This window comes from Gopherus evgoodei, chromosome 18, assembly GCF_007399415.2.
Source record: "Gopherus evgoodei ecotype Sinaloan lineage chromosome 18, rGopEvg1_v1.p, whole genome shotgun sequence".
Taxonomy (NCBI): Eukaryota; Metazoa; Chordata; order Testudines; family Testudinidae; genus Gopherus; species Gopherus evgoodei.
Genome location: NC_044339.1, coordinates 7807676 through 7827999, shown reverse-complemented (window position 1 = coordinate 7827999; position 20324 = coordinate 7807676). Strand labels below are relative to the sequence as shown.

At 44.4% G+C, this 20324-nt stretch overlaps 1 protein-coding gene across 5 annotated transcripts in view; it reads left to right on the top strand.

The window, feature by feature from the left end:
* Nucleotides 1-20324, top strand: part of UBR4 (ubiquitin protein ligase E3 component n-recognin 4) — a 112714-nt gene that overhangs the window by 70869 nt on the left and 21521 nt on the right. For all 5 annotated transcript variants that reach the window (XM_030537597.1, XM_030537595.1, XM_030537598.1 and 2 more), the window contains 20 exons: nucleotides 834-919; nucleotides 1161-1248; nucleotides 1393-1586; nucleotides 3687-3926; nucleotides 4925-5063; nucleotides 6148-6273; nucleotides 6837-6965; nucleotides 7617-7960; nucleotides 8768-8858; nucleotides 9268-9352; nucleotides 9765-9892; nucleotides 10673-10802; nucleotides 11988-12145; nucleotides 13199-13308; nucleotides 14439-14580; nucleotides 15941-16022; nucleotides 16595-16768; nucleotides 17321-17442; nucleotides 17885-18082; nucleotides 18193-18273. In XM_030537597.1, coding sequence (XP_030393457.1) covers nucleotides 834-919; nucleotides 1161-1248; nucleotides 1393-1586; nucleotides 3687-3926; nucleotides 4925-5063; nucleotides 6148-6273; nucleotides 6837-6965; nucleotides 7617-7960; nucleotides 8768-8858; nucleotides 9268-9352; nucleotides 9765-9892; nucleotides 10673-10802; nucleotides 11988-12145; nucleotides 13199-13308; nucleotides 14439-14580; nucleotides 15941-16022; nucleotides 16595-16768; nucleotides 17321-17442; nucleotides 17885-18082; nucleotides 18193-18273 — 2847 coding nt within the window. The remainder of the gene's footprint in view (nucleotides 1-833; nucleotides 920-1160; nucleotides 1249-1392; nucleotides 1587-3686; nucleotides 3927-4924; nucleotides 5064-6147; nucleotides 6274-6836; nucleotides 6966-7616; nucleotides 7961-8767; nucleotides 8859-9267; nucleotides 9353-9764; nucleotides 9893-10672; nucleotides 10803-11987; nucleotides 12146-13198; nucleotides 13309-14438; nucleotides 14581-15940; nucleotides 16023-16594; nucleotides 16769-17320; nucleotides 17443-17884; nucleotides 18083-18192; nucleotides 18274-20324) is intronic.

Sequence of the window (20324 nt, the reverse complement as noted above, 5' to 3'; positions counted from 1 at the left end):
ATGATGTCACTCTGGAACAGCTGAAGTGAGGGCCTCTCCCTCACTTTTTTTTTTTCCTTGCTTTCTTTCTAAATGTGCGGCCATTTTCAAGGGTTAAGAGTAACTTTAATGGTAGAGCTGATCATATTTGCTGTTGAAACATTTTTTGATGGAAAACTTTTGTGTTGAAATTTTCATCAAAACTTCATTTTAATTTCCCCCAAAATGGGTTTTCTTTAAAAAAAATAAAAATAAAAACTGAAAAACATTTTCTCAATGAAATCTGAAAAACTGAAAAAAAATTTTTGACAAGAGGAAAACAAAAGGTTTTTTGTTTATTTTTCACAGAAGAAAATCATTTCCCAACCAGCTCTAATTTACAGGTATCAATCTGCTTCAACCCTAAGAAATACATTATAGTAATTAGTGTTGACCTAAAAGAAAGGCAAGTGGTATGGTTTCTGAGGGGCCTGTGGTGTCATGGGCTGCTCTGATAATTGTGCGTTTATATGCACAAGAGGTGAGAGCATTCCACAGACATTTGACAGTAATCTCATTTGTTAGCCAAGGGTTGCATCATCACTTCAGTAGAAGTCTAATTTTAATATCAGTGAAAGTCTGCTTCTCGTGGGTATAGAGTATGCATCCACTGTGGAACTAACAGGCAATAGGGAGGGAGACTGTATGGCCTTTGTGCTGTTAAAAACCATAAACTTGCTTTAAATTGGAAGGTGCAGAAAAGATGATATTTCTTGCCCGAGTCACTTGTTTAACTTATCTCTTCACCAGCTGATGTTGGTCCAATAAAAAGTCTTTCTTCCTCACCTTCTCTCCTTTGTTTAACTGTATTTCAGTTGAAGGAGTACTCTCAAAAGGCTGTTGAGATCCTCCGAACCCAAAACCACATCCTTACCAACCATCCTAATTCCAACATTTACAAGTGAGTTCTTCCTGTCTTTCCTCCAGCACGTTACAAGGACATTTCAGCTGCACTCCACCAGGGAGTGTAAACTTGTTTTGTTAAAATAGTGGTGGGGCTGGGCCTCAGCTGAAATCACAGACTTGTTGCAGCAGGTCTTAAGAAAGTACTCAAACTAAATCTGTTCTGCTTCTCTGAATGACTTGTGTTTAAAGCAGAGGGAATGCCAAAGTACAGATATTTTAATGTTTTCTCTATCCAGCACGCTGTCTGGCCTGGTGGAATTTGATGGCTATTATTTGGAGAGTGATCCTTGTCTTGTCTGCAACAATCCAGAAGTTCCATTCTGTGTAAGTGATCAGTGCTGTTTGTCTTCCCTTCAGACTGTAGAGATCCCAGCCTTTATAGCCATCTAAATTGCTGTATTTCTCCATTCATTGGGATCGGGTTGTGTTGGCTGAGGATTTTAATGGCACTTTTGTTTCTCTTCCCAGTACATCAAGCTGTCTTCCATCAAGGTGGACACACGGTATACCACTACCCAGCAGGTGGTGAAGCTGATTGGCAGCCACACCATTAGCAAAGTGACAGTGAAGATAGGAGATCTGAAAAGGACCAAAATGGTCCGGACTATCAACCTCTATTACAACAACAGGACAGTGCAGGCCATAGTGGAGCTGAAAAACAAGTATGTACTTCTCAGGTTTGGCAGTGGTGTCAGGATATTTTTCTTGGCCAAAATACAAGTTTGATATGAGGCTGACTGTTTCCTGGCACAGGATATGACACTTACCTGAATTAGAGAACTTCATTTCACCTTCCAACTCCTCAGCTAAGGACACTTATCAGGATGTGTACTTGATGAAACTCCCTGGTCGCTTCTGGAGGGTGGGGAGAAGAGAATCAGTGATGGCCGTGGCAGTAAAACTCCTGTAGCTGTTTGATCCCTGAGTGAAGTCTGTTGGCATTAAAATTGCTGTGCCCGGGACAGTGTAATGTGATCTGGGAATGAAGCTGAAGTGAAAATGAGGATAATGAATATTGGTTAAAATCCTATTCACTACTGAAGATTTTGATAGCATCCCATTGAAGAAGTTGTCTGTGCACTGAGCAGATGATTCTTGTGAAGGAGACCTAGAAAGGGAGATTCTTGCTGCATACTAACTACCCCTGTGTTTTCCTTGGGATGTTTGAATAGAGAATGCCCTCGCTGACGCAGACTAGTCTCTTGATGAATCTCAGATAACCAGCTTGTTCACCCCTGTCTATAGGAAGCATTTTTTTTTTTTGGCACATATAAAATAACAGATTTGAGAATGTAGAAATTAGCCCTGTCCAGGCATCCTGATGTGTCTTACAAACTGAAGTTGTAGCAAGATTTTGTCCTTGAGCTTGACTTACAGAGAATCATCTTTTAGTTCCTCTGTGCTGAAAGTCTTTATTTCCTGATCTAGTTGAGGAACTCAAAATGCCTAAGTGCCTCTGATCTGGCTTGGTTACCCTACATGTCTTCAATCTACTATCTTCCAGCCCTTTGTCATATACATCTATGACTGTCCTGGATTCTGATCACATCATTAAGCTGCTAACCCTATAATCATCTTTCTGTGAGCAGGTATAAAGCATTCTAACTGTAGGCCTCTGAATGTAATGCCCTGGCTTCTGCTGAGATGAACAGATTCAAGTCATGTTCCTGGCCATTCCACTACTTGGCTGATTTTGTCTGGCTGGCTGCTTGTGTTTGTATTCCCTTTGAGAGTATTATCTGTCTCTCCCTCGGTTGCACCATTGAGTGGGACTGCACTGGGATCTTTGTTTTCTAAAGTGCCAAAGAAACCATCCAAATTCTAGGTTTTTCAAAACCTAGAGTCTGATTTGTGCCTGCAAAACTTGTGCGCGCAGATACAATTTAAGCAAATAACTTGCTTGTTTTTTGAAGATAAATATTAAAGCCACTGACACGTCATGAAAGCTTGTACTTTGACTATCTCCATCTCCATCCCTCAGAAGACATTAAAGCCCCTTACCAACATAATGAATTAAACATAGTCACACCACTGATGAGGTAGGGTTACCTCTTTTACAGATGGGGCAACTGCAGTACAAAGAGATTGAGTGAGTGGCCCGAGGCCACACAATAGTCATTAGTAGAGCTAAAAATAGAATCCAGATCATCTGACTCCCATACCCTGCTTTAACCACCAGAAAATGTTCCTTTTTAACATGTTACACAGTCTAGCCCATTTCTACTTATATACTTATTTTCTTCTTTCTTCTTGAGATGTTCTCGCCAGAATCAGATCTTTTTGGTTTAGGAATTAATCTATCCTGCTGCTTATTTGAATTTCTGATCCTCAGTGACATCACAAGTGGCTGCCTAGGAGAGGATTATGATGTCACAAAGAGCGGATTCTAACTTCAGGTTGGGAATAAGGAGGAGGAGCAGATGAGATCTTTAGAAATAAATATCCTGTTTTCATACCGACGTCTTTACTAATAAAGAGGTGAAAATTCCTAGAAAAAGGGTCTGTAAAATTAGTTTTTTCCATGAGGCATCAACAGCTCTTTAACCTAAACAGTCTCTTGCTACGAAGAGGATAATGGCTTAAAGTGCATTTCTGGCTACATATCATATCAATATACAAGCTAAGAAAATGAATCCTAGAACTGCTCTCTATTCATGCTGATTAAAGTAGATTCTGAGTTGAGATGGTTGTCTTGGGCTTCTGTGTGTGTGAGTGGGAGGTTACTGTTCTGTTAAATGAATGTTTCTTCCTCTCCTTCCCAGGCCTGCCCGTTGGCACAAAGCCAAAAAGGTACAGCTGACCCCAGGCCAAACAGAGGTGAAGATTGATTTGCCACTGCCCATTGTGGCTTCAAACTTGATGATTGAATTTGCAGATTTCTATGAGAATTACCAGGCCTCCACAGAAACCCTGCAGTGCCCTCGGTGCAGCGCATCTGTCCCAGCCAACCCTGGGGTGTGTGGGAACTGTGGCGAGAACGTGTACCAGTGCCACAAGTGCAGGTGAGTCTATAATTTCTTCAGCCAGAACCAGTAATTTGTAGGGCCCTAGCACTGCGTACCATGTCAGATGCTTAGCAAACAGCCTCCTGTTGAGTAAAACTGCGCATTCCTATAGTTGAATCAGAATCATATAGTCCACAAGTATAAAACAGGCTTTCAGGGATATAATGTGAATGTAGCCAAACAAAAACCAAACATAACATCTAAAAAAAGCTACATTTAAAAAAAAAAAGCTTGCAAAGACAAGCCTTCCAAAATTAGGAAATGCCAGAATTAAGGTTGCCCAGGGAATCTTAATTTGATGCCTTTGTTGACATGCATTATGATATAGACTAATGATCACATACTGTTGTTTTTTGCCCCCACATGACCTGTGTCTCAAATCATTTCGCAGGATGGATGGTGCTCACTGAATGAGCAGTTAGCTACTCAATATTTTGTTTTAGCCTCTTTGTTCGCAGTCTGGCCACAGGTCTTATTTACTGCCACTGTTCAAACCCTGCTCTGACTATAGAATTATTAATTTCCTTCTCTTTCCCTCAACCCCTTGTCCCATACCCTCCCCTCCCGGAGGCTTTTTGTCTCATCTCCTTGTCCAGCCAGTTTCTGTCTCCTCCCAACTCTGAAAAGTCCAAGGTGCTTTGCAGATTCTTTAGAGGGATCCTGTTGGTGTGTATATACTGAAATGCTTCCACCTACTGTATAGAAATATGACAGGCATATAACAGCTCACAGCCACACTACACTACCGGACAGCAGGACATGAAGACAAAATATTATTGTTGAAACACACGCAATGTGTTTCGAGTGGTCAGGTGTTTGTGAGGCTATCAACTGGTATTATGGCAGCTTGGGTGTTTTAATGCCCATCCATCTCATTTGTGTGAGCATGTGCGCGTGCACACAGAGAAGTTAAAGCCTTCCCCACTGTCATTCACACACGCACCCCAATAAAACAGTTTTATTGCCCTCTTTAATTCTTCTGGTTTGCTTTTCAGATCCATTAATTATGATGAGAAGGATCCTTTCCTCTGCAATGCCTGTGGGTTCTGTAAATACGCTCGCTTTGACTTCATGCTGTATGCCAAGCCTTGCTGTGCAGTGGATCCAATAGAAAATGAAGAGGATCGGAAGAAGGTGAGACTAGTACAAGTAGTTTCCTAACAAAACACAATATCCCTTAGACGTGCCAACAAACTAGTGATGTCAGAGGTGGTATCTCAGCTGGGAGCATTACGGAGGCAGTGTGCTTGGTGCCTGGAAGGAAGGGGGGAGTACCTTATGTCACTCCTTAGTGGCTAATGCAAAACGTGATATTGATCATGGAGATAAGTTTGCTTTGGCACTGTGCCTTGTACAGAATCCCCTTCCCATCTCCAGCATTTCAGGGGATGTAAAGCGCAGTGTCTCACTTAGAGGTGTCTTCTGCATCAGGCAGGCAGCTCTATTAAAAAAAAGTAGTAAAATGGCTTTTCTTCGCTTGGCAAAGCAACCATCCAGTGTCATGTATGTAGCATCCATCGGTTCCATGTATGTAGGGCTCTGTGGTGAGAGGGATGTTTGATTACAGTATTATTATTTGTTGTTCCTATTAGGGTAGTTCCTAGTAGCCCCAGTCATGGACCAGGGCCCCATTATGCTAGGTGCTGTATAAGAATAGAACCAAAGGACAGTCCCTGCTCCAAAGTAATCTAAGTATAAGACAAGAGACAACAGAGGGGGAGTACAAGGAAGCAACGAGCCAGTATTGGTCAGCATGGGAGGCAGTGGTATCTGCACACCAGCATCCTAACCAATGTCAAAGTTTTTGTAGCCATCATGGCAAAGGAAAGTTTAAGGAGGTTTCTCAAGGAAGATAATGAGGTAGCTTCACAGATGTTTATGGGAAGCCCCTCCACCCCTACCTCCATCCCCCTGCCCAAGTGTGTGGGGCAGCATGGGAGAAAGCACAAACAGTCCTGGTTCTGTACTGTTTTCCACATGCACAAATTAAGTTAGTCTAACTAGATGTTGTGTGCTTAGGGTCTGACTTGTGGCCATGATAACTTCCAGGAGCCCATATACCCAAAGCCTTGTAGGTAGCACTGCCTCTCAGTCAGAGACGCAGAACTGATGGACGAATCAACAACTGTTTCTGCTGGTGAGTGTAACGCTATTGAAAGGTGGAATAAAAATCTTCTCTGAATGTAAGTGACATCCTTTTTTTTAACTTTCTTCCAAGGCAGTAACAAATATCAACACTCTTCTGGATAAGGCTGACAGAGTGTATCATCAGCTGATGGGACACCGGCCACAGCTGGAAAACCTGCTGTGCAAAGTAAATGAGGCTGCTCCTGAAAAGCCACAGGTAATGTGGGATAGACAAATCCCAGTATAAGGCACAACTGACCTTAGCCAAGACCAGGCTTAATAAGACACTGGCGTTAATGCTGCATACCAGAAAGCAGCATTATTTCAATCAGGATTGTGATGGAAGGGAATGTAGTGAATGTGTTTTTGCTAGTCCTGTGGATCCGTAGACTTTGCTCTTAGGCTGCCTTTATCTAACCCGTCCTCTTCTACAACTGAAACTGTCATTCTGGTTTCACACTCCAGGCTTACATGAAGCAGCTTGCCAAACCAATTGCGTGTCAGTAAACTAGCCAGTACCGTAGTGTGTGGTCTACAGGTACATGAGTCTCTCTGGTGTTTGCCAGAGAGTGTCCTTGTGTGTCTTTAGTCTTGCCTGTTTTGAAGAATATTCCTCTTGCCTGATTAGTATATTGCAAAGTTACTGCAGAGAATGGCAAAGGGGCCTCTTCTCTCCAGCAGGTTTTCATAGTAGAAAGCTTAATGTTTGTATAATCCTCTCGTGTGACTACTTGTTGCTGTAAACTTGCTGGTTATTTTCCCCTGCTTCCTGTGTTTCAGGAGGACTCCGGTAGCAGTGGTGGGATCAGCTCCTCCTCAGCTAGTGTGAACAGGTACATACTACAGCTAGCGCAGGAGTACTGTGGTGACTGCAAGAATTCTTTTGATGAACTCTCCAAGATCATTCAGGTAAGAATATTCACTTCGTTGTGAATCTGGGCAACCCAGTGTCCTGAATTGCTTCCAACGATTGATATAAAAAATGCAAAGTGAGCTGTGGCTGTTCTAAATTGATCCCCGGTAGTAACACTAAGGGCTGCACTGCAGAAGAAAGGTAGCAGGTTTTCAGTAAACCCATGAGCTACCTTTCCTAAATGTTATGACAGCTATTAATTCTCAGGCACTGCAGACCAAACCCTTAAACAACATAATGCATGTAATGGGGAGAGTGGTGTCTGGGAGTCAGGATTTCCCCCGTTGTCTTGTTAGTTCTGCCACTGATGTGTGGTGACTTTGTCCAGGTCACCTTGCCTCTCTGCTTTCCCCTTCTGTCAGATGGAGATAAAAATTACCTACCTCATAAGTGCGGTGTGAGGTTTATAAATTACTCGTTTTAAAGTATGTTGAGATCTTTGGGTAAAAATGTCTCTGTATGAAATATATTAAGTGACTATAACCGGAGACCTGGATAAATTAAAAAATCATGATCATATGCTGCTTCTCCTTTTTCTTCACCATTTTGCATTTAGTTCCATTGAAATACAACATTTAAAAGTTAGTTTAGAAGGGGTTAAATCCTGCAGTTTTAATTTCTTCTCCTTCTCTTTTGTATGTTTACAGAAAGTTTTTGCTTCTAGAAAGGAGCTCCTGGAATATGATCTCCAGCAGAGAGAGGCAGCAACCAAATCATCCCGAACCACTGTCCAGCCTACATTTACTGCCAGCCAATATCGTGCTTTGTCTGTCTTAGGCTGTGGCCACACATCTTCAACAAAATGTTATGGCTGTGCTTCAGCCGTCACTGAGCACTGCATAACGCTGCTCCGGGCCCTGGCAACCAACTCTGCCATCAGGCACATTCTTGTGTCCCAGGGCCTTATCCGAGAACTGTTTGATTACAACTTGCGCCGGGGCGCAGCCACGATGCGGGAAGAGGTCCGTCAGCTCATGTGCCTTCTGACCAGGTTAGACTCAGCTCTGCATTTGCTTAGGGCGCTTCATATCTGTTGGTTCCAATTTTAGTGAGGTAGATGCACTAACGGAAAATCATTTTGAAGTAGCCATAGAGTTAATGACACTGAGACCTGCTTTAGTTAACCCAGTTTCATCCAAAGACCAGTTGAGCTCTCCCACTGCCATGTTAACTGTGGCTCAATCACTTTGAGTGCGTATTGGCATTGTAAAGGATTTAGGGCTTGTCCATCCAGCTTTTCTGTAAGCACTCCACTTCAAACAAACATTTCTATGTTTAACAGCTGAGCTCTGGGAAGCTCCATACTTGCGGTGGTGTATGAGTGTTCACACATACTCCTACTTGTAATAAGATTGTTCCTAGTGGTTTTAATGGAATGGGAGCTGGACATCCTGAACTCGATTTCTGCCATTTACACTGACTTTCTGTAGGTCAACATTTTCAAAAGTAGCCACAGGTTTTGAGTGCCTCAGTTTGAGACAGCCTAAACATGTTTTTTAGGAGGCGCTCAGTGTTTCAGCAGGAGTTTTGGATGCTCAGCACTTCAGAAAATTGGGATCAGGGTCTCCCAAGTTTTTGCATCCTAAATAAATTAAAGTTTGACATTAGTATGTCTTTGTCTCAGTTTCCTCCTCTGTAGAAGTTGATTTGTAAGTTGTCGTCTTGTGTCAGAAAAGTGCTGATTGGACAGGCTTGCTGTAAATTTTAGATGAACCAGACTGAAGTGAGAGGCGCTTTGTATATCTGAGAAATGTCTGCAAGCAGTGTTTAATAGTATTTATTTTGCTTCTGAAATCAGAGACAATCCAGAGGCCACACAACAAATGAATGACCTAATCATCGGGAAGGTTTCTGCAGCTCTGAAAGGACACTGGGCAAACCCTGATCTGGTGAGGAATTGCAGCGTTTTACTATTTGTTTTCTTTCTCCCCTACCCCTCTTCAGTGGCCTTTTGATTCTAATAATTTATTTCAGCAAAGTGGCGTTCCCAGTCAATCCATAGTTGAGGGCATTTCTGTCTTGATAGGCACTATGGCACAGGCTGGAGTCAAGCATAACATGATGTGATGGTGGGCTAGTTTCCACACTCAGCACTGCCAATACATCTCAGTCCTCACTTTTAGCACTCTATCCTGGGCCTCTCTCAAACAGATTACCAGTCATCTCAGATAGAGGCTTTGAGTTGAGATCACCACAATTAATGTACCCCGAACCCCAGCCTCCAGATATTGAAGAAGCACCAGGGACTGTACTCTGTCCCCGAGCCTTCGTAAAGCTTTGTACATTTTTCTGTTGCAGGCTAGCAGCCTCCAGTATGAAATGTTATTGCTGACAGATTCCATCTCTAAGGAGGATAGCTGCTGGGAGCTGCGACTGCGCTGTGGTACGTTCAAACAGCTAATAAGGGAGTTTAATTTAAAAAGCATGAGTTAGGTGTCTGTGAAAATGGGAAATTCCTGATACAGTGTAGTAATCCTAGCACAGATGAGCTGGTAACTGGGGTCAGTAGTGGGGGAGTCAGCTATAGGCTTTATGGGGGCAGTATATACAACAGGAGTGCTAGTAGGAGAGCATGGAGAGGGTAGAACTAGAGGCGAAGGGAAGTGGGATCTTTTTCCTATCACGGGCATGTTTCTCTCTGTGAGAATGTGATGGATCAACCCAAGGGTATGAGATCTTGCCTTCTGTTGAAGACTCTCTTGATTTGTATATATGGCAGTGGTACCTCTTCCAGGGATTTTCTTAGCCTTACTGCATACTCGTGCATGGCATTAATCCCTGTGTCCTCCTTTCAGCTCTCAGCCTCTTCTTGATGGCAGTGAACATTAAAACTCCCGTAGTTGTTGAGAACATCACCCTAATGTGTCTGCGAATTCTACAAAAACTGATCAAACCGCCTGCTCCAACCAGCAAGAAAAACAAGGTACCTCCCTTGACACTTCGGGCTGAGCAAAGAGACAGTTAGCTGACTGAAATCTGAGACACTGTAGTGTGTGTCAGAAAAAAAATACCATATGTACGGGTTTCCTGTTCCTGGTCACTGCTGCTCTAGAAGCACAAGACCACATGCACTGGAATCCAGTGACGGGGTGGATATATCTAAGTCTCTCCACTTTCTCCTGCACAGCTTTAAGATGCATAGAAAGAGGGTCCTCAAGGCAATGACTGTGTTACTTTATACAGGTTCTTACAGGACTTGATCTAGTTTTTTTGAAGCAAGTACATCTATTGATTTTTATCTCAACTGAACATTTGTACATGTAGAGCTGTAACAAGTTTAGACCAAAAATTGATCAATTTCTCTGTGTGACCCATTCACAACTGGAGCATGTGTCACGACCCTGCTGTCTTACTTGGATCGTCAGACTTGGGATATGGAACTCCATAGCAGTATCAACCTTTTACATTAGAATAAAGCATCTTCATTTAAATGATAGGTCATCAGTGCCATGGGCAGGAAGCGGGGGATGTACACAGATAGCTCAGTATCATTTGCACTGAAGTAAAGTGGTCTAAACTTACATAATTGAAACTAGTGTTCTGATTACATTGAACACAAACCTTGCTGCTATAGTTGCCTCTCCTCCTGTGTTTTACCTATCCATTGTGCAGGCATGTCTGATTGTTCTGCCAAAGGAATAGTTTGTTTCAGGAACAAAATTTGCTTTTTGAGGCTATCACAGACTTTCCCTTTGCTTCCTAGGACATCCCTGTCGATGCTCTCACCACTGTTAAACCTTACAGCAATGAGATCCATGCTCAGGCTCAGCTCTGGCTCAAGAGGGACCCCAAAGCATCATATGAGGCCTGGAAAAAGTGCCTCCCTGCCAGAGGTAGAATCCTGTCCTTTTACTTCTCTTTTCTAAATGGAGTGAAATTGTGCAGAGAACATTTGTATGTGGCCAGGGTTGAGTGCTGACTTAGTTAGCGGGTCCTAAAACTGCTGCCTGTCTCCTTCCCTCTTGTTCACAGCTGATATAATCTCTGCTCTTCTACTTCAGCTGCAGAACGGGCAGACTCAGTGCTGCCATCTCTGAGGATCCGCTAGGCCTGTGGCTCAACCCCTGCGGCTGAGAGAGTTCTTGGAATAAAATCAGACATTTGGAGGCAATATGGTCTAATGGTGGGAATACAGGGTTGGGCCCCCGGGACTGAGTTCTACTTCAGGCTCTGCCACTGACTAACTTTGTGGCCTTTGGCAAGGCACTTAATCTCGCTCTGCCTCAGTAGGCCGTCTATAGAATGGGTTGATGCCACCTCCCTTATAGAGCTGTTGTGATGAATAATTGTCTGTACATCATTAATTTTGAAAACTACATCCCTTGGTAATATAAATTACAAAATCTCAAGGCTCATGTGCTGAGCAATTCCCAGTTTACCAATATGATTGTCAGTGTACAGTATGATTATAATACGCAGGACTCACCTAGTGAATGGATCTTCTTTACTCTCACTTGGAGGATTGATTCATGCCTCTTTGTTGATTTGGGTGTAAAGTGCTATGCACACCTGTGTACTATAGAAATAATACATTAATGCAACTTGGGTACTTAAAGGGCCAACTCTGTGCCTTGGTGTCAGCACATTGCAGTAGCATGAGAGGAATTGGAATTCCGGACTCCTTCAGACCTGACACAGCAGTGCTGCAGAGGCAGTGGGCATATTCTCTGGGAACATCAGGAGGGAAGTACTGCAGAAATCCTCACAGTCAACTCGAGAGCAGTACTGATGATTTCCCAAGGAAGTCATGTATTGCATTTCTTGGCCAGAAGGAAGGTTGGCCCAGTGGAAGGATTGAAAATGGCAGCGGAAGCGAGCACAGGAGGATTCCCGGTGCTCCTAGAGGGGTTTGAAGGGTTCCATCAGGAAAAAGAAACAAAACTACATGGAATCCTCTATTTCCTCAAAGTAGGGGAGTTGTATTCACAGGGAAAGATAACTCTTTGAGCTCCTCTGCACAAGGTGTGTTTATAGGGAATGGGAACTGACAGTTCCCTTAAGCTGTGTTGATATTGTAGGTACAGAAGCCAATGGGAAAGCTCCCAGCAGAACTGAGCTTCGCCAGCTCTACTTGTCAGAAAAGTATGTTTGGAAATGGAAACAGTTCATGAGCCGACATGGGAAGAGAACCTGCCCTCTGGATCTCAAACTGGGACATAACAACTGGTTGCGACAGGTAAACGTCCTGGAGGCATCCAGTACACAACCCAAGAATTGTAGCATTCTTTATCATTGATGGTTTTTGTCTCACTGCTCTGCAACTGGCTATTGCTAGTGTCTCTTCAAGCAAGCCATGAGGTGTCAAAGGAGCTGTGGTTTGGAGACACACTGCCCACTGCAACCTTTATGCAAGTGGGGTCATTGTTGGATAGCTGAAAGAAAAGGGGTGTTGCCCTTTTAAGGACTCCTTTACAGCAGGTTGGGGTTAGTGGGGAAGCTTTCAAGAATGAAAAGGAAGGGCAGGAAGCAGCTGAAGCTGGGACAGGACAAGGTCTCTGCATTGCCCTTCCTGCTGACTGAAAGAGTGGGATGGTATTTATACCCCTGCAGACCTGTACAGGCCCTACTGACTGATTGGCACACAAAACCTCCCCTAGGGCTGGGTCTATGTAAGTGCCATTTAAAAACATAACTCCCAGCTTTCTGCCTTCTTTTAAAACTCTCTGGACCTTTGAGTGACCTTGTGATCACCACTGACCTTTTTCCTGTCCAGTCACTACATTTTGGTTACCATTTGTTTCAAGAGTCCTGAACAGAACCCATCAGCTGGCATTGAACAGTGCGAGGTAGTTTGTTTTCTGTGTTAGTTCTGTGTGACTTAGCCTTCTGCCTACAGGGATCTCACACCTCACCACATTTTGGAGCAAGAAAGATTCAAATCAAATCTGAAGACTTATCTGCAAAAACACTTTGTTCCCAGCAAGCTTGGGTGTCAATCTACTCTGTACTAGTCTGCTACACGCTAAGTGTCCATGTGGATACTGCTGCCACGCACCAAAAGTTCTCTAGTGCTCTTTGATCTACCTGCTTTGAAGCAGTGTAGATTTTTACACCCCAGCTTGCTGCGAAGTAAGTGTTTACGTTGACAATCCCTAGGTCTTTGGCATGGCAATACAGAGCACTACTGCTAGGCCACCAGTTGCCCCCATGTTGGTCTCCTTTTAGTGACTGTCACTGGTTTACCTATCCACTGCCAATGACATCATGTGTTTTAATTTCCCCACCTTAGGTACTGTTTACTCCTGCAACCCAAGCTGCCAGGCAGGCTGCATGCACTATTGTGGAAGCTCTGGCTACCATCCCCAGCCGGAAGCAGCAGGTCCTCGATCTCCTTACCAGGTATCTCACAAGGCACTTAGCTTTGTAGCATCAGAGTGAATCACATAATTTGATTTCTCTGATCCCCACTAAACTTGCACATCACTCCTTTAAGAATTCTCACCACAATCCCTAGAGTATGTCTTCCCTGGGCATTTACTGCTTTACAGGAGCAGCACTTAACCCTGGTAGAACTGGTATTGAGGAGAAAAAGCACAAATGGGGAAAGGCATGCTCCTTACAGCTCTTCTCCAACCTTGTTTCCCTACCATGTATCACAGTTACAAGGTGAACCATGCCTGAAATCACTTTCAGTTCCTCTCCAGTGCTGCACCCCTTAGGTGACAGGCCTAACTTCCTGATCCTCGCTGTGGGTGGAACCACATAGTCCAGCCACTCTCGGTCTGGATCCTCTAGGCCATTCCCCATCCATGTTAATGTGACTAGCTTAGCTGCATTGGACACCTGTAAGCCCTTTCATTCCTAGGGTCTGTGACTGGCACGTTGATAAAAATGACTTAAAACAGTCTTCAAAACAAAGCATTATTTGTTCTTTCCTCCAGAGGTACAATGTGCACAGGGCAATGGGTAAAATCAATAAGAGAGTCTTATGCCATAATCGATCCTTGCCAGGTTTTATAAGTTCCCCTCAGCTAACCCCCATCTCTGGGAGAAACAGACCATCCTGCTCACAGCATGCTCTCTCTGTCTGTGTGTTCCTTTGCCAGCCTGTCAGCTTCCACTGACACTCTCTGGGCAGCCTGTTTGTCCACTCAAGCACCAACCTTTTCTGATCCTCTAATGGTTTGATGTGTTCCCTTTGATCTCTCTCTTCCCAGCCTTGGCAAAACAGCTCTGTCACCAGGTTGGAGTTTGAGGAGTTGCTTCTTCACAGCTATAAACCTGGCTATTGTTTGGAGTGTTTATTGGGATGCTCCTTATCTAGGCCATTATTTTACCATTCTTATTTGGTTCCTTTAACAACCCCCTTTTGAGCTAAGTCCCTGACAAGTAACCCATCATAAACACACACAGGCATGCACCCTATTTGTAAAAAAAATTATAGCTATTTCCCAGGGTGCCGACCCATGCTTAAGTTTTGAGTGCTTCTTGTCACTAGGAAGCAGTTAACTTCTGTTTCCCTGTGTTAGCTACTTGGATGAGCTGAGCATTGCTGGAGAGTGTGCTGCCGAGTACCTGGCTTTGTATCAGAAACTCATCAAGCCCGCCCACTGGAAGGTCTACCTGGCAGCAAGAGGCGTTCTGCCCTACGTTGGCAACCTCATCACTAAGGTACGGATCTGTAAGAAGGAAGCAAAGTACATAGTACAAGGAAGCTGGTGCCAACCTTGCCATAAGTGCTGACTCTGTGGGTGCTCCAGGGCTGGAGCACCTACAGGGAAAAATTGGTGGGTGCTCTGCACCCACTGGCAGCCAAACTCCCCTCACCCTCCCAAGCGCACCGCATTCCCACTCCTCCGCTTGCCTCCCAGCGCCTCCCCCTAGCTGCCACCAAACAGCTGTTTGACGGTGTGCTGGGAGGGAAGGGGAGGAACAGGCAAAGTGTCATGCTCAGGGGAGGAGGCTGAGCTGGGGTGGCGATTTGAGGAAGGGGTTGGAATGGAGGCAGGACAGGGGTGAGAAGGGGCGGGGCTGCATGGAAGACGTGGAGTGGGGGCAGGGTCAGAGGGAGGGGTCGAGCACCCAGGAGAAAGCAGGGAAGTCAGCACCTGTGAACCTTGCAGCTCCCCTCAAGCACCACAATGTCAGTCTCCTAACCTGGTTTCTGCACTCTAAGAGCTGCACCCATTTGCTTTTGTGCGTGATTCTGAATCTCTTTCCTCCCCATGGTATCAGTTGTATAAGGTTAATATTTCTGAGCTGACGCCTATCACTATGGGCGGAAATGGCTTATAGTAATTCTTAACCCCAGCTGCTCCATACCTCGATGTGAGCTGGCCACTTCCCTTTATTTAAATATTCCATGGGTAACTGTGCCAAGGAGCAAAAATGTCTGGTACGTTGACTTGGCAGCAGCTCTGTGCCATGTCCTGGCTGATGGACTGAGAGGCTCAGAGAGCAGATAGTGACCGCAGAGCAGAAGGATTAGGTCTGCTCCAGTTCCTCCAGCATGAACTATGGGCTATTTGGAGGGAGTGTTTTTACGTTACAGTTTTCAAGTCGTTGAGTTTCAGCAGCCCTTGATACTCAAGTTTATTGCAGTGAAATCCAATCCTAGACCATAGCAAACCCTACTGGAACCTGAAGAGGCTGAATAAAATGTTACAGGCACAGTTGTGTACAATACCCCTGCTGTGCAATGAAACATACCAGGTGTATCCTGACATCACATCATTCATAATGAACAATGCCAGCACAGCGTGTGCGGTGGTTGACCATCAGAGAGATGGGTAATAGAAATGAGATGAGTAAGTGGAAGAGAATAGGAATACAGCTTGGGCACCAGTGGACAGATAGTCGTCTTACTTTGTTCTGCAGTTCTGGCTTTTACATAGCCAGCCCCAGTCCTCTGTGTCCATTAAAAACGTGGTGTTTTTGCTTTGAGTCTGCTGAGCACAGATCAGCCGGTCATTCATGGCACCTGTAGTTTGTTTTACTGCTTTGTCATGTAGATAGTGTTTGTTCTTTTTAGGAAATAGCTCGTTTACTTGCCCTGGAGGAAGCCACACTCAGCACTGACCTGCAGCAGGGATATGCCTTGAAGAGCCTCACAGGTACCTAGTTGCACCCCCATATAATGGTCACATATTAAGATCTGCAGCATGGTTCACTGCATTTCAAAAGCATGTAGCAGTGTTTCAAACTGTCCCCCAATGTAGGTATAAGTGTTAGTACAGTCATTCACCTGCATATCATCAGAGCTGGCTTAAACATAGGAGGTCAGGGGAGTAGCCAAGAGAAAAGGGCCACTGTGGAACTGCCAGTCCCTTCTCAGACACACTCCCTAGGCTGGAGAAAAGAGCCCCCAATCCCATAGGTGGAGTTGGGTGAGGAAGTTATAAGCCTCACACTTGGGAGATTGCTCCCATCCCTCTCCTCTGATCACATTTGGTCTTGCTTACAAGCCATCCCCATCCCAAAAATTGGCCCGTCTTTTCTTCCTAAATCTTTTGGCTTATATAGGTGTAGGCTGGGTAAGTAACAGAGTGGACACCAGGAGTCACTGCAGGCCATTTCATTTTCTTCTTCCCTTCGCAGGATAGTTCTAGATTTGCTGGCCATGTGTAATTCATAGCTAACAAAGCAAATAGAGTCCCCGGTTCCTGAATCTCTCCTGTTTTCGTAGGTCTTCTCTCTTCATTTGTGGAAGTGGAGTCCATCAAACGACACTTCAAGAGCCGTCTGGTGGGCACAGTCTTGAATGGCTATCTCTGCCTGAGGAAGCTGGTAGTGCAGAGAACAAAGCTGATCGATGAGACCCAGGACATGTTGCTGGAGATGCTGGAGGATATGACAACAGGTAGAGACAACTGGGTTCCAGGAATCCTGACTATAGGTCACCTGAGAAGACAAGATCTGTCATGCAGCCCCACAAAGGAACAACTTCAAGGGCTCCACAACAAGGATTTTCATGACTTTGACCACCACATCATGTTGGTTTTAAAGCACATCGTACAACATTTCAAAACTATGGCATGATATATACTAGCCATGGGGTTACAAAGACTAATGTAGGTCAATGGTTCCCTCACCTCTCTCCCTTCATCATGTAATAAACTTAGCAAGCAGAGCCCCTTGCCATTCCTGGCCACATGGAAATTTTAAAGAAAATGCCTGTAAGAGACCCTTATTAATTCCCAGGAATTTCGTGCTTTGTTATGAAAGGATCATTTCCCTGTGGCACTAGCATGAACCGATAGCGGTTTCTCCAGCTATGTTAAACAGATAGTTTTCAGAAGAGAGGTAGCCTTGAAGTGTGCTACTTACTGCAAGAGAAGGTGGTGTATATATTGGGCTAAAAGGAGCCCACCGAAAAGTTAGATTAATATGAAACACTCCTTTCTCTTTGCAGGCACAGAATCTGAAACAAAGGCGTTTATGGCCGTTTGTATTGAAACTGCTAAACGCTACAGCCTTGATGACTACCGGACTCCTGTCTTCATCTTTGAAAGACTTTGCAGTATTATCTATCCTGTAAGTGAGCAGATGCCTCATTTGCAGGTCTCGTATATGTCCTCAGAATGAAACGAGCTTGTCAAAATAGTCGAAGTAGTTGTTTACACTTCAGCAGAACAGATCCCAAAGCTGTGCTGATTCCACTGATTTTTGGTTTGACGCTAACCAGTGTAGAATTGTATTAGTGTGTTGTCCCCATTCTGGGACCCCATACCAGTGCTGGGTTCCTGTGCCATTGCTGAGCAGGTGAGAAGCCTCAGGCTTGGCCTTAGTGTGCAGTGGGGAATTTACTTACAGAAGATCATCTGGTATTATCAGGTCTCCTCCAAGGTCTGTAGGCACAGCAGGGGGAGCTAGTGATTCTACTGTCTTAAGAGAAAATCCTGGTAATGGCTAAGAGGATGAGAGAGACGTGTTTAGGGAAATCTTCACTCACTCTCCCTTTGCTTTTGCTCTTAAGGAAGAAAATGAAGTGACTGAGTTCTTTGTAACACTGGAGAAGGATCCCCAGCAGGAAGATTTCTTGCAGGGAAGGATGCCAGGGAACCCCTACAGCAGTAATGAGCCGGGCATTGGGCCGCTCATGAGGGACATCAAGAACAAAATCTGCCAGGACTGCGACCTTGTGGCTCTATTGGAGGATGACAGTGGAATGGAGGTGAGAATGCACAACTGCTGACCACATGCTGAGAAACATGGGGGCTGGTGATCTGCATCAGCGATGTGGTGTGAGCGTGTGCTCAGACTTCGTTATTTCCCCCTTTTCAGCTTCTGGTGAACAATAAGATCATCAGCTTGGATTTGCCTGTGGCTGAGGTCTACAAGAAGGTCTGGTGTCCCACCAATGAGGTATGTGCTTGTGTCCCCCTGCTCTGTATTTTAAAACAATACCAGATGGGGTCAGCTTTTGTCTCTGGTGCCTAGTTGCTCAAGATCTCTCCAGGCACTCATTTGGGAACTGGAAAGCACCTCTGTTACTCATCCCTGCAATACTGGTGGCTTAGAAGCACAACACTGACTCAGCTAAGAATAGTGACTATGTTGTGCTTATGCATCTGCAGAAATCTGAGCTGGCTTCTCAGACAAAGACTCTTCTGACCCTCCTTTAAAAAACAGCTGCATTTTATGTGACTGCCTTTCAAGGTTCACTTTACACTCCATCTGCACATGGCAGCTTGATATATGTATCGCCTGGGGCACCAGATTGCTCTATTATTCTGCATTTCAATGTCTGTGCAGAAAGAGTATCTGATATCAACAGTATTTTATGCTGCTGTAGTGTCTTTCATTTAAGGATCTCCAAGAACTTAAGACATTAATCCTCACAATATGTCTTTGAGGTGATGGTAGGTATTGCCCCATTTTAGTTCTGCAGAAAAAAGACAATGAGTTTAAGGGACTTGCCCAAGCTGTCACATCAGAAAGGAGTTTCTCTGTTCTATTTCCACTCTGTAGTCACCCTACTGTAACACCCTGGGCATCTGTCAAGACGTGTCTGCCTTGTTTGTGTGGGTTTAGTTTAGTGGATAGCACTAAAAAGGAAGCTCTCGGTGTACATCTTGCATGCAGAAAATGTGTGCCTTACTGCTCATGCTAATAGCACTGGAAATTAGTAAGGCTGACTGAGTTTTTAAAATCTTATTTTATATTTCTTGTTTATGCACAGTTTACTCTTTGCATTTTGCTCACCTTGGACAAGAAAACTTGACTGGTCATTTTCACTTTCTGATCTCAGTGTTTTATTTCACAATACTGTTGTGGCAGATTCAAATAAATCCTGTTCTCTTCGAAATAATACCAGTGCCTAGCTCATATGCAGTATGGTGCTGTTCATTTGGGGCAGCACCTCTGATCAGGCTTGTGAGTAAAAACTTTTGTGGTGCAAAATCAAGCCTGAAGCTAGTTGATGGTCACCTTTTTCCATTAAGAAGCAGCATTGGTTGGGGAAATGAGTTCTGATCTTCATGGTGCATGTGAGTTGCCCAAAAAAGCAAGGCTGAATATTCCATGTGCTCCCCTCAGACCCCTTTTATGTATTCAGCATTTGGAAGTGCTGTTTGTGTGCGATGTTCTTCTGTAGCCAGTGTATTGCTTTCCCAGAATGCACTGCTGGGTGTGAAAGGCTGAGTTTGTTCAGCATTACTGTCACTAACAGCTTTCATCTGTCTTCCTTTTGTGTGCATCGCTCCAAAGCACTTCTGGAGCTCCATCTTGCGTTCCCTAGGAAATAGACAGGCTCACAAGAAGCTAACCTCAGGCCTGTTTTGTTTCCCTTGTCTCTCTCACTAGCTTTTTTTTGTTCATCTTGCCATTTTACCAGGGCCCCTGTGGTGTTAATTGCTGGTCTCTAGCATGGCCTTTGAGCAGATCTTCCCCCAGGGTTTTCCCTGTGCTTATGTATTTGCTATGACATTAAGCACTGCTTATTCCACATTAGGCTTAGTGTGCTCTCTGACAGGTTTTTTTCTCAAGGTCTCCTGTTCCCAAAGCTACGGGTTTTTTCCTTCTTTGTGTTCAGACCTATATTGTTAAGATGATAAGTTTGGTGATACACACTCAGCCAGTGTTTTCTGGCAGGAAATGCATCCTGCTACCTGACTCGCTGCCCGCAGGAAGGGGGCAGCTAGTCCTTTATGGTGTTTGCACACTGCTCAATACCCTTTTTCACTTGAAGCTCATCAAAATGCCATTTACTCTTTTCTTCTTCATTTCCCATTGCTAGGAGACTTGTTTGTTTAAAAATACCAGTCTAATTAGCCTCTTTCTCCCTGATTCATTGGGCAACACCCCATCCAATTTATTTACCAGTCTTTTCTAGGGTTGTGCCATGGAATCAGCCGAGAAGGTTGATTATAGAGCAGGTACCCTCTCTGAGGACATACATGTCTCATCACCCCCCT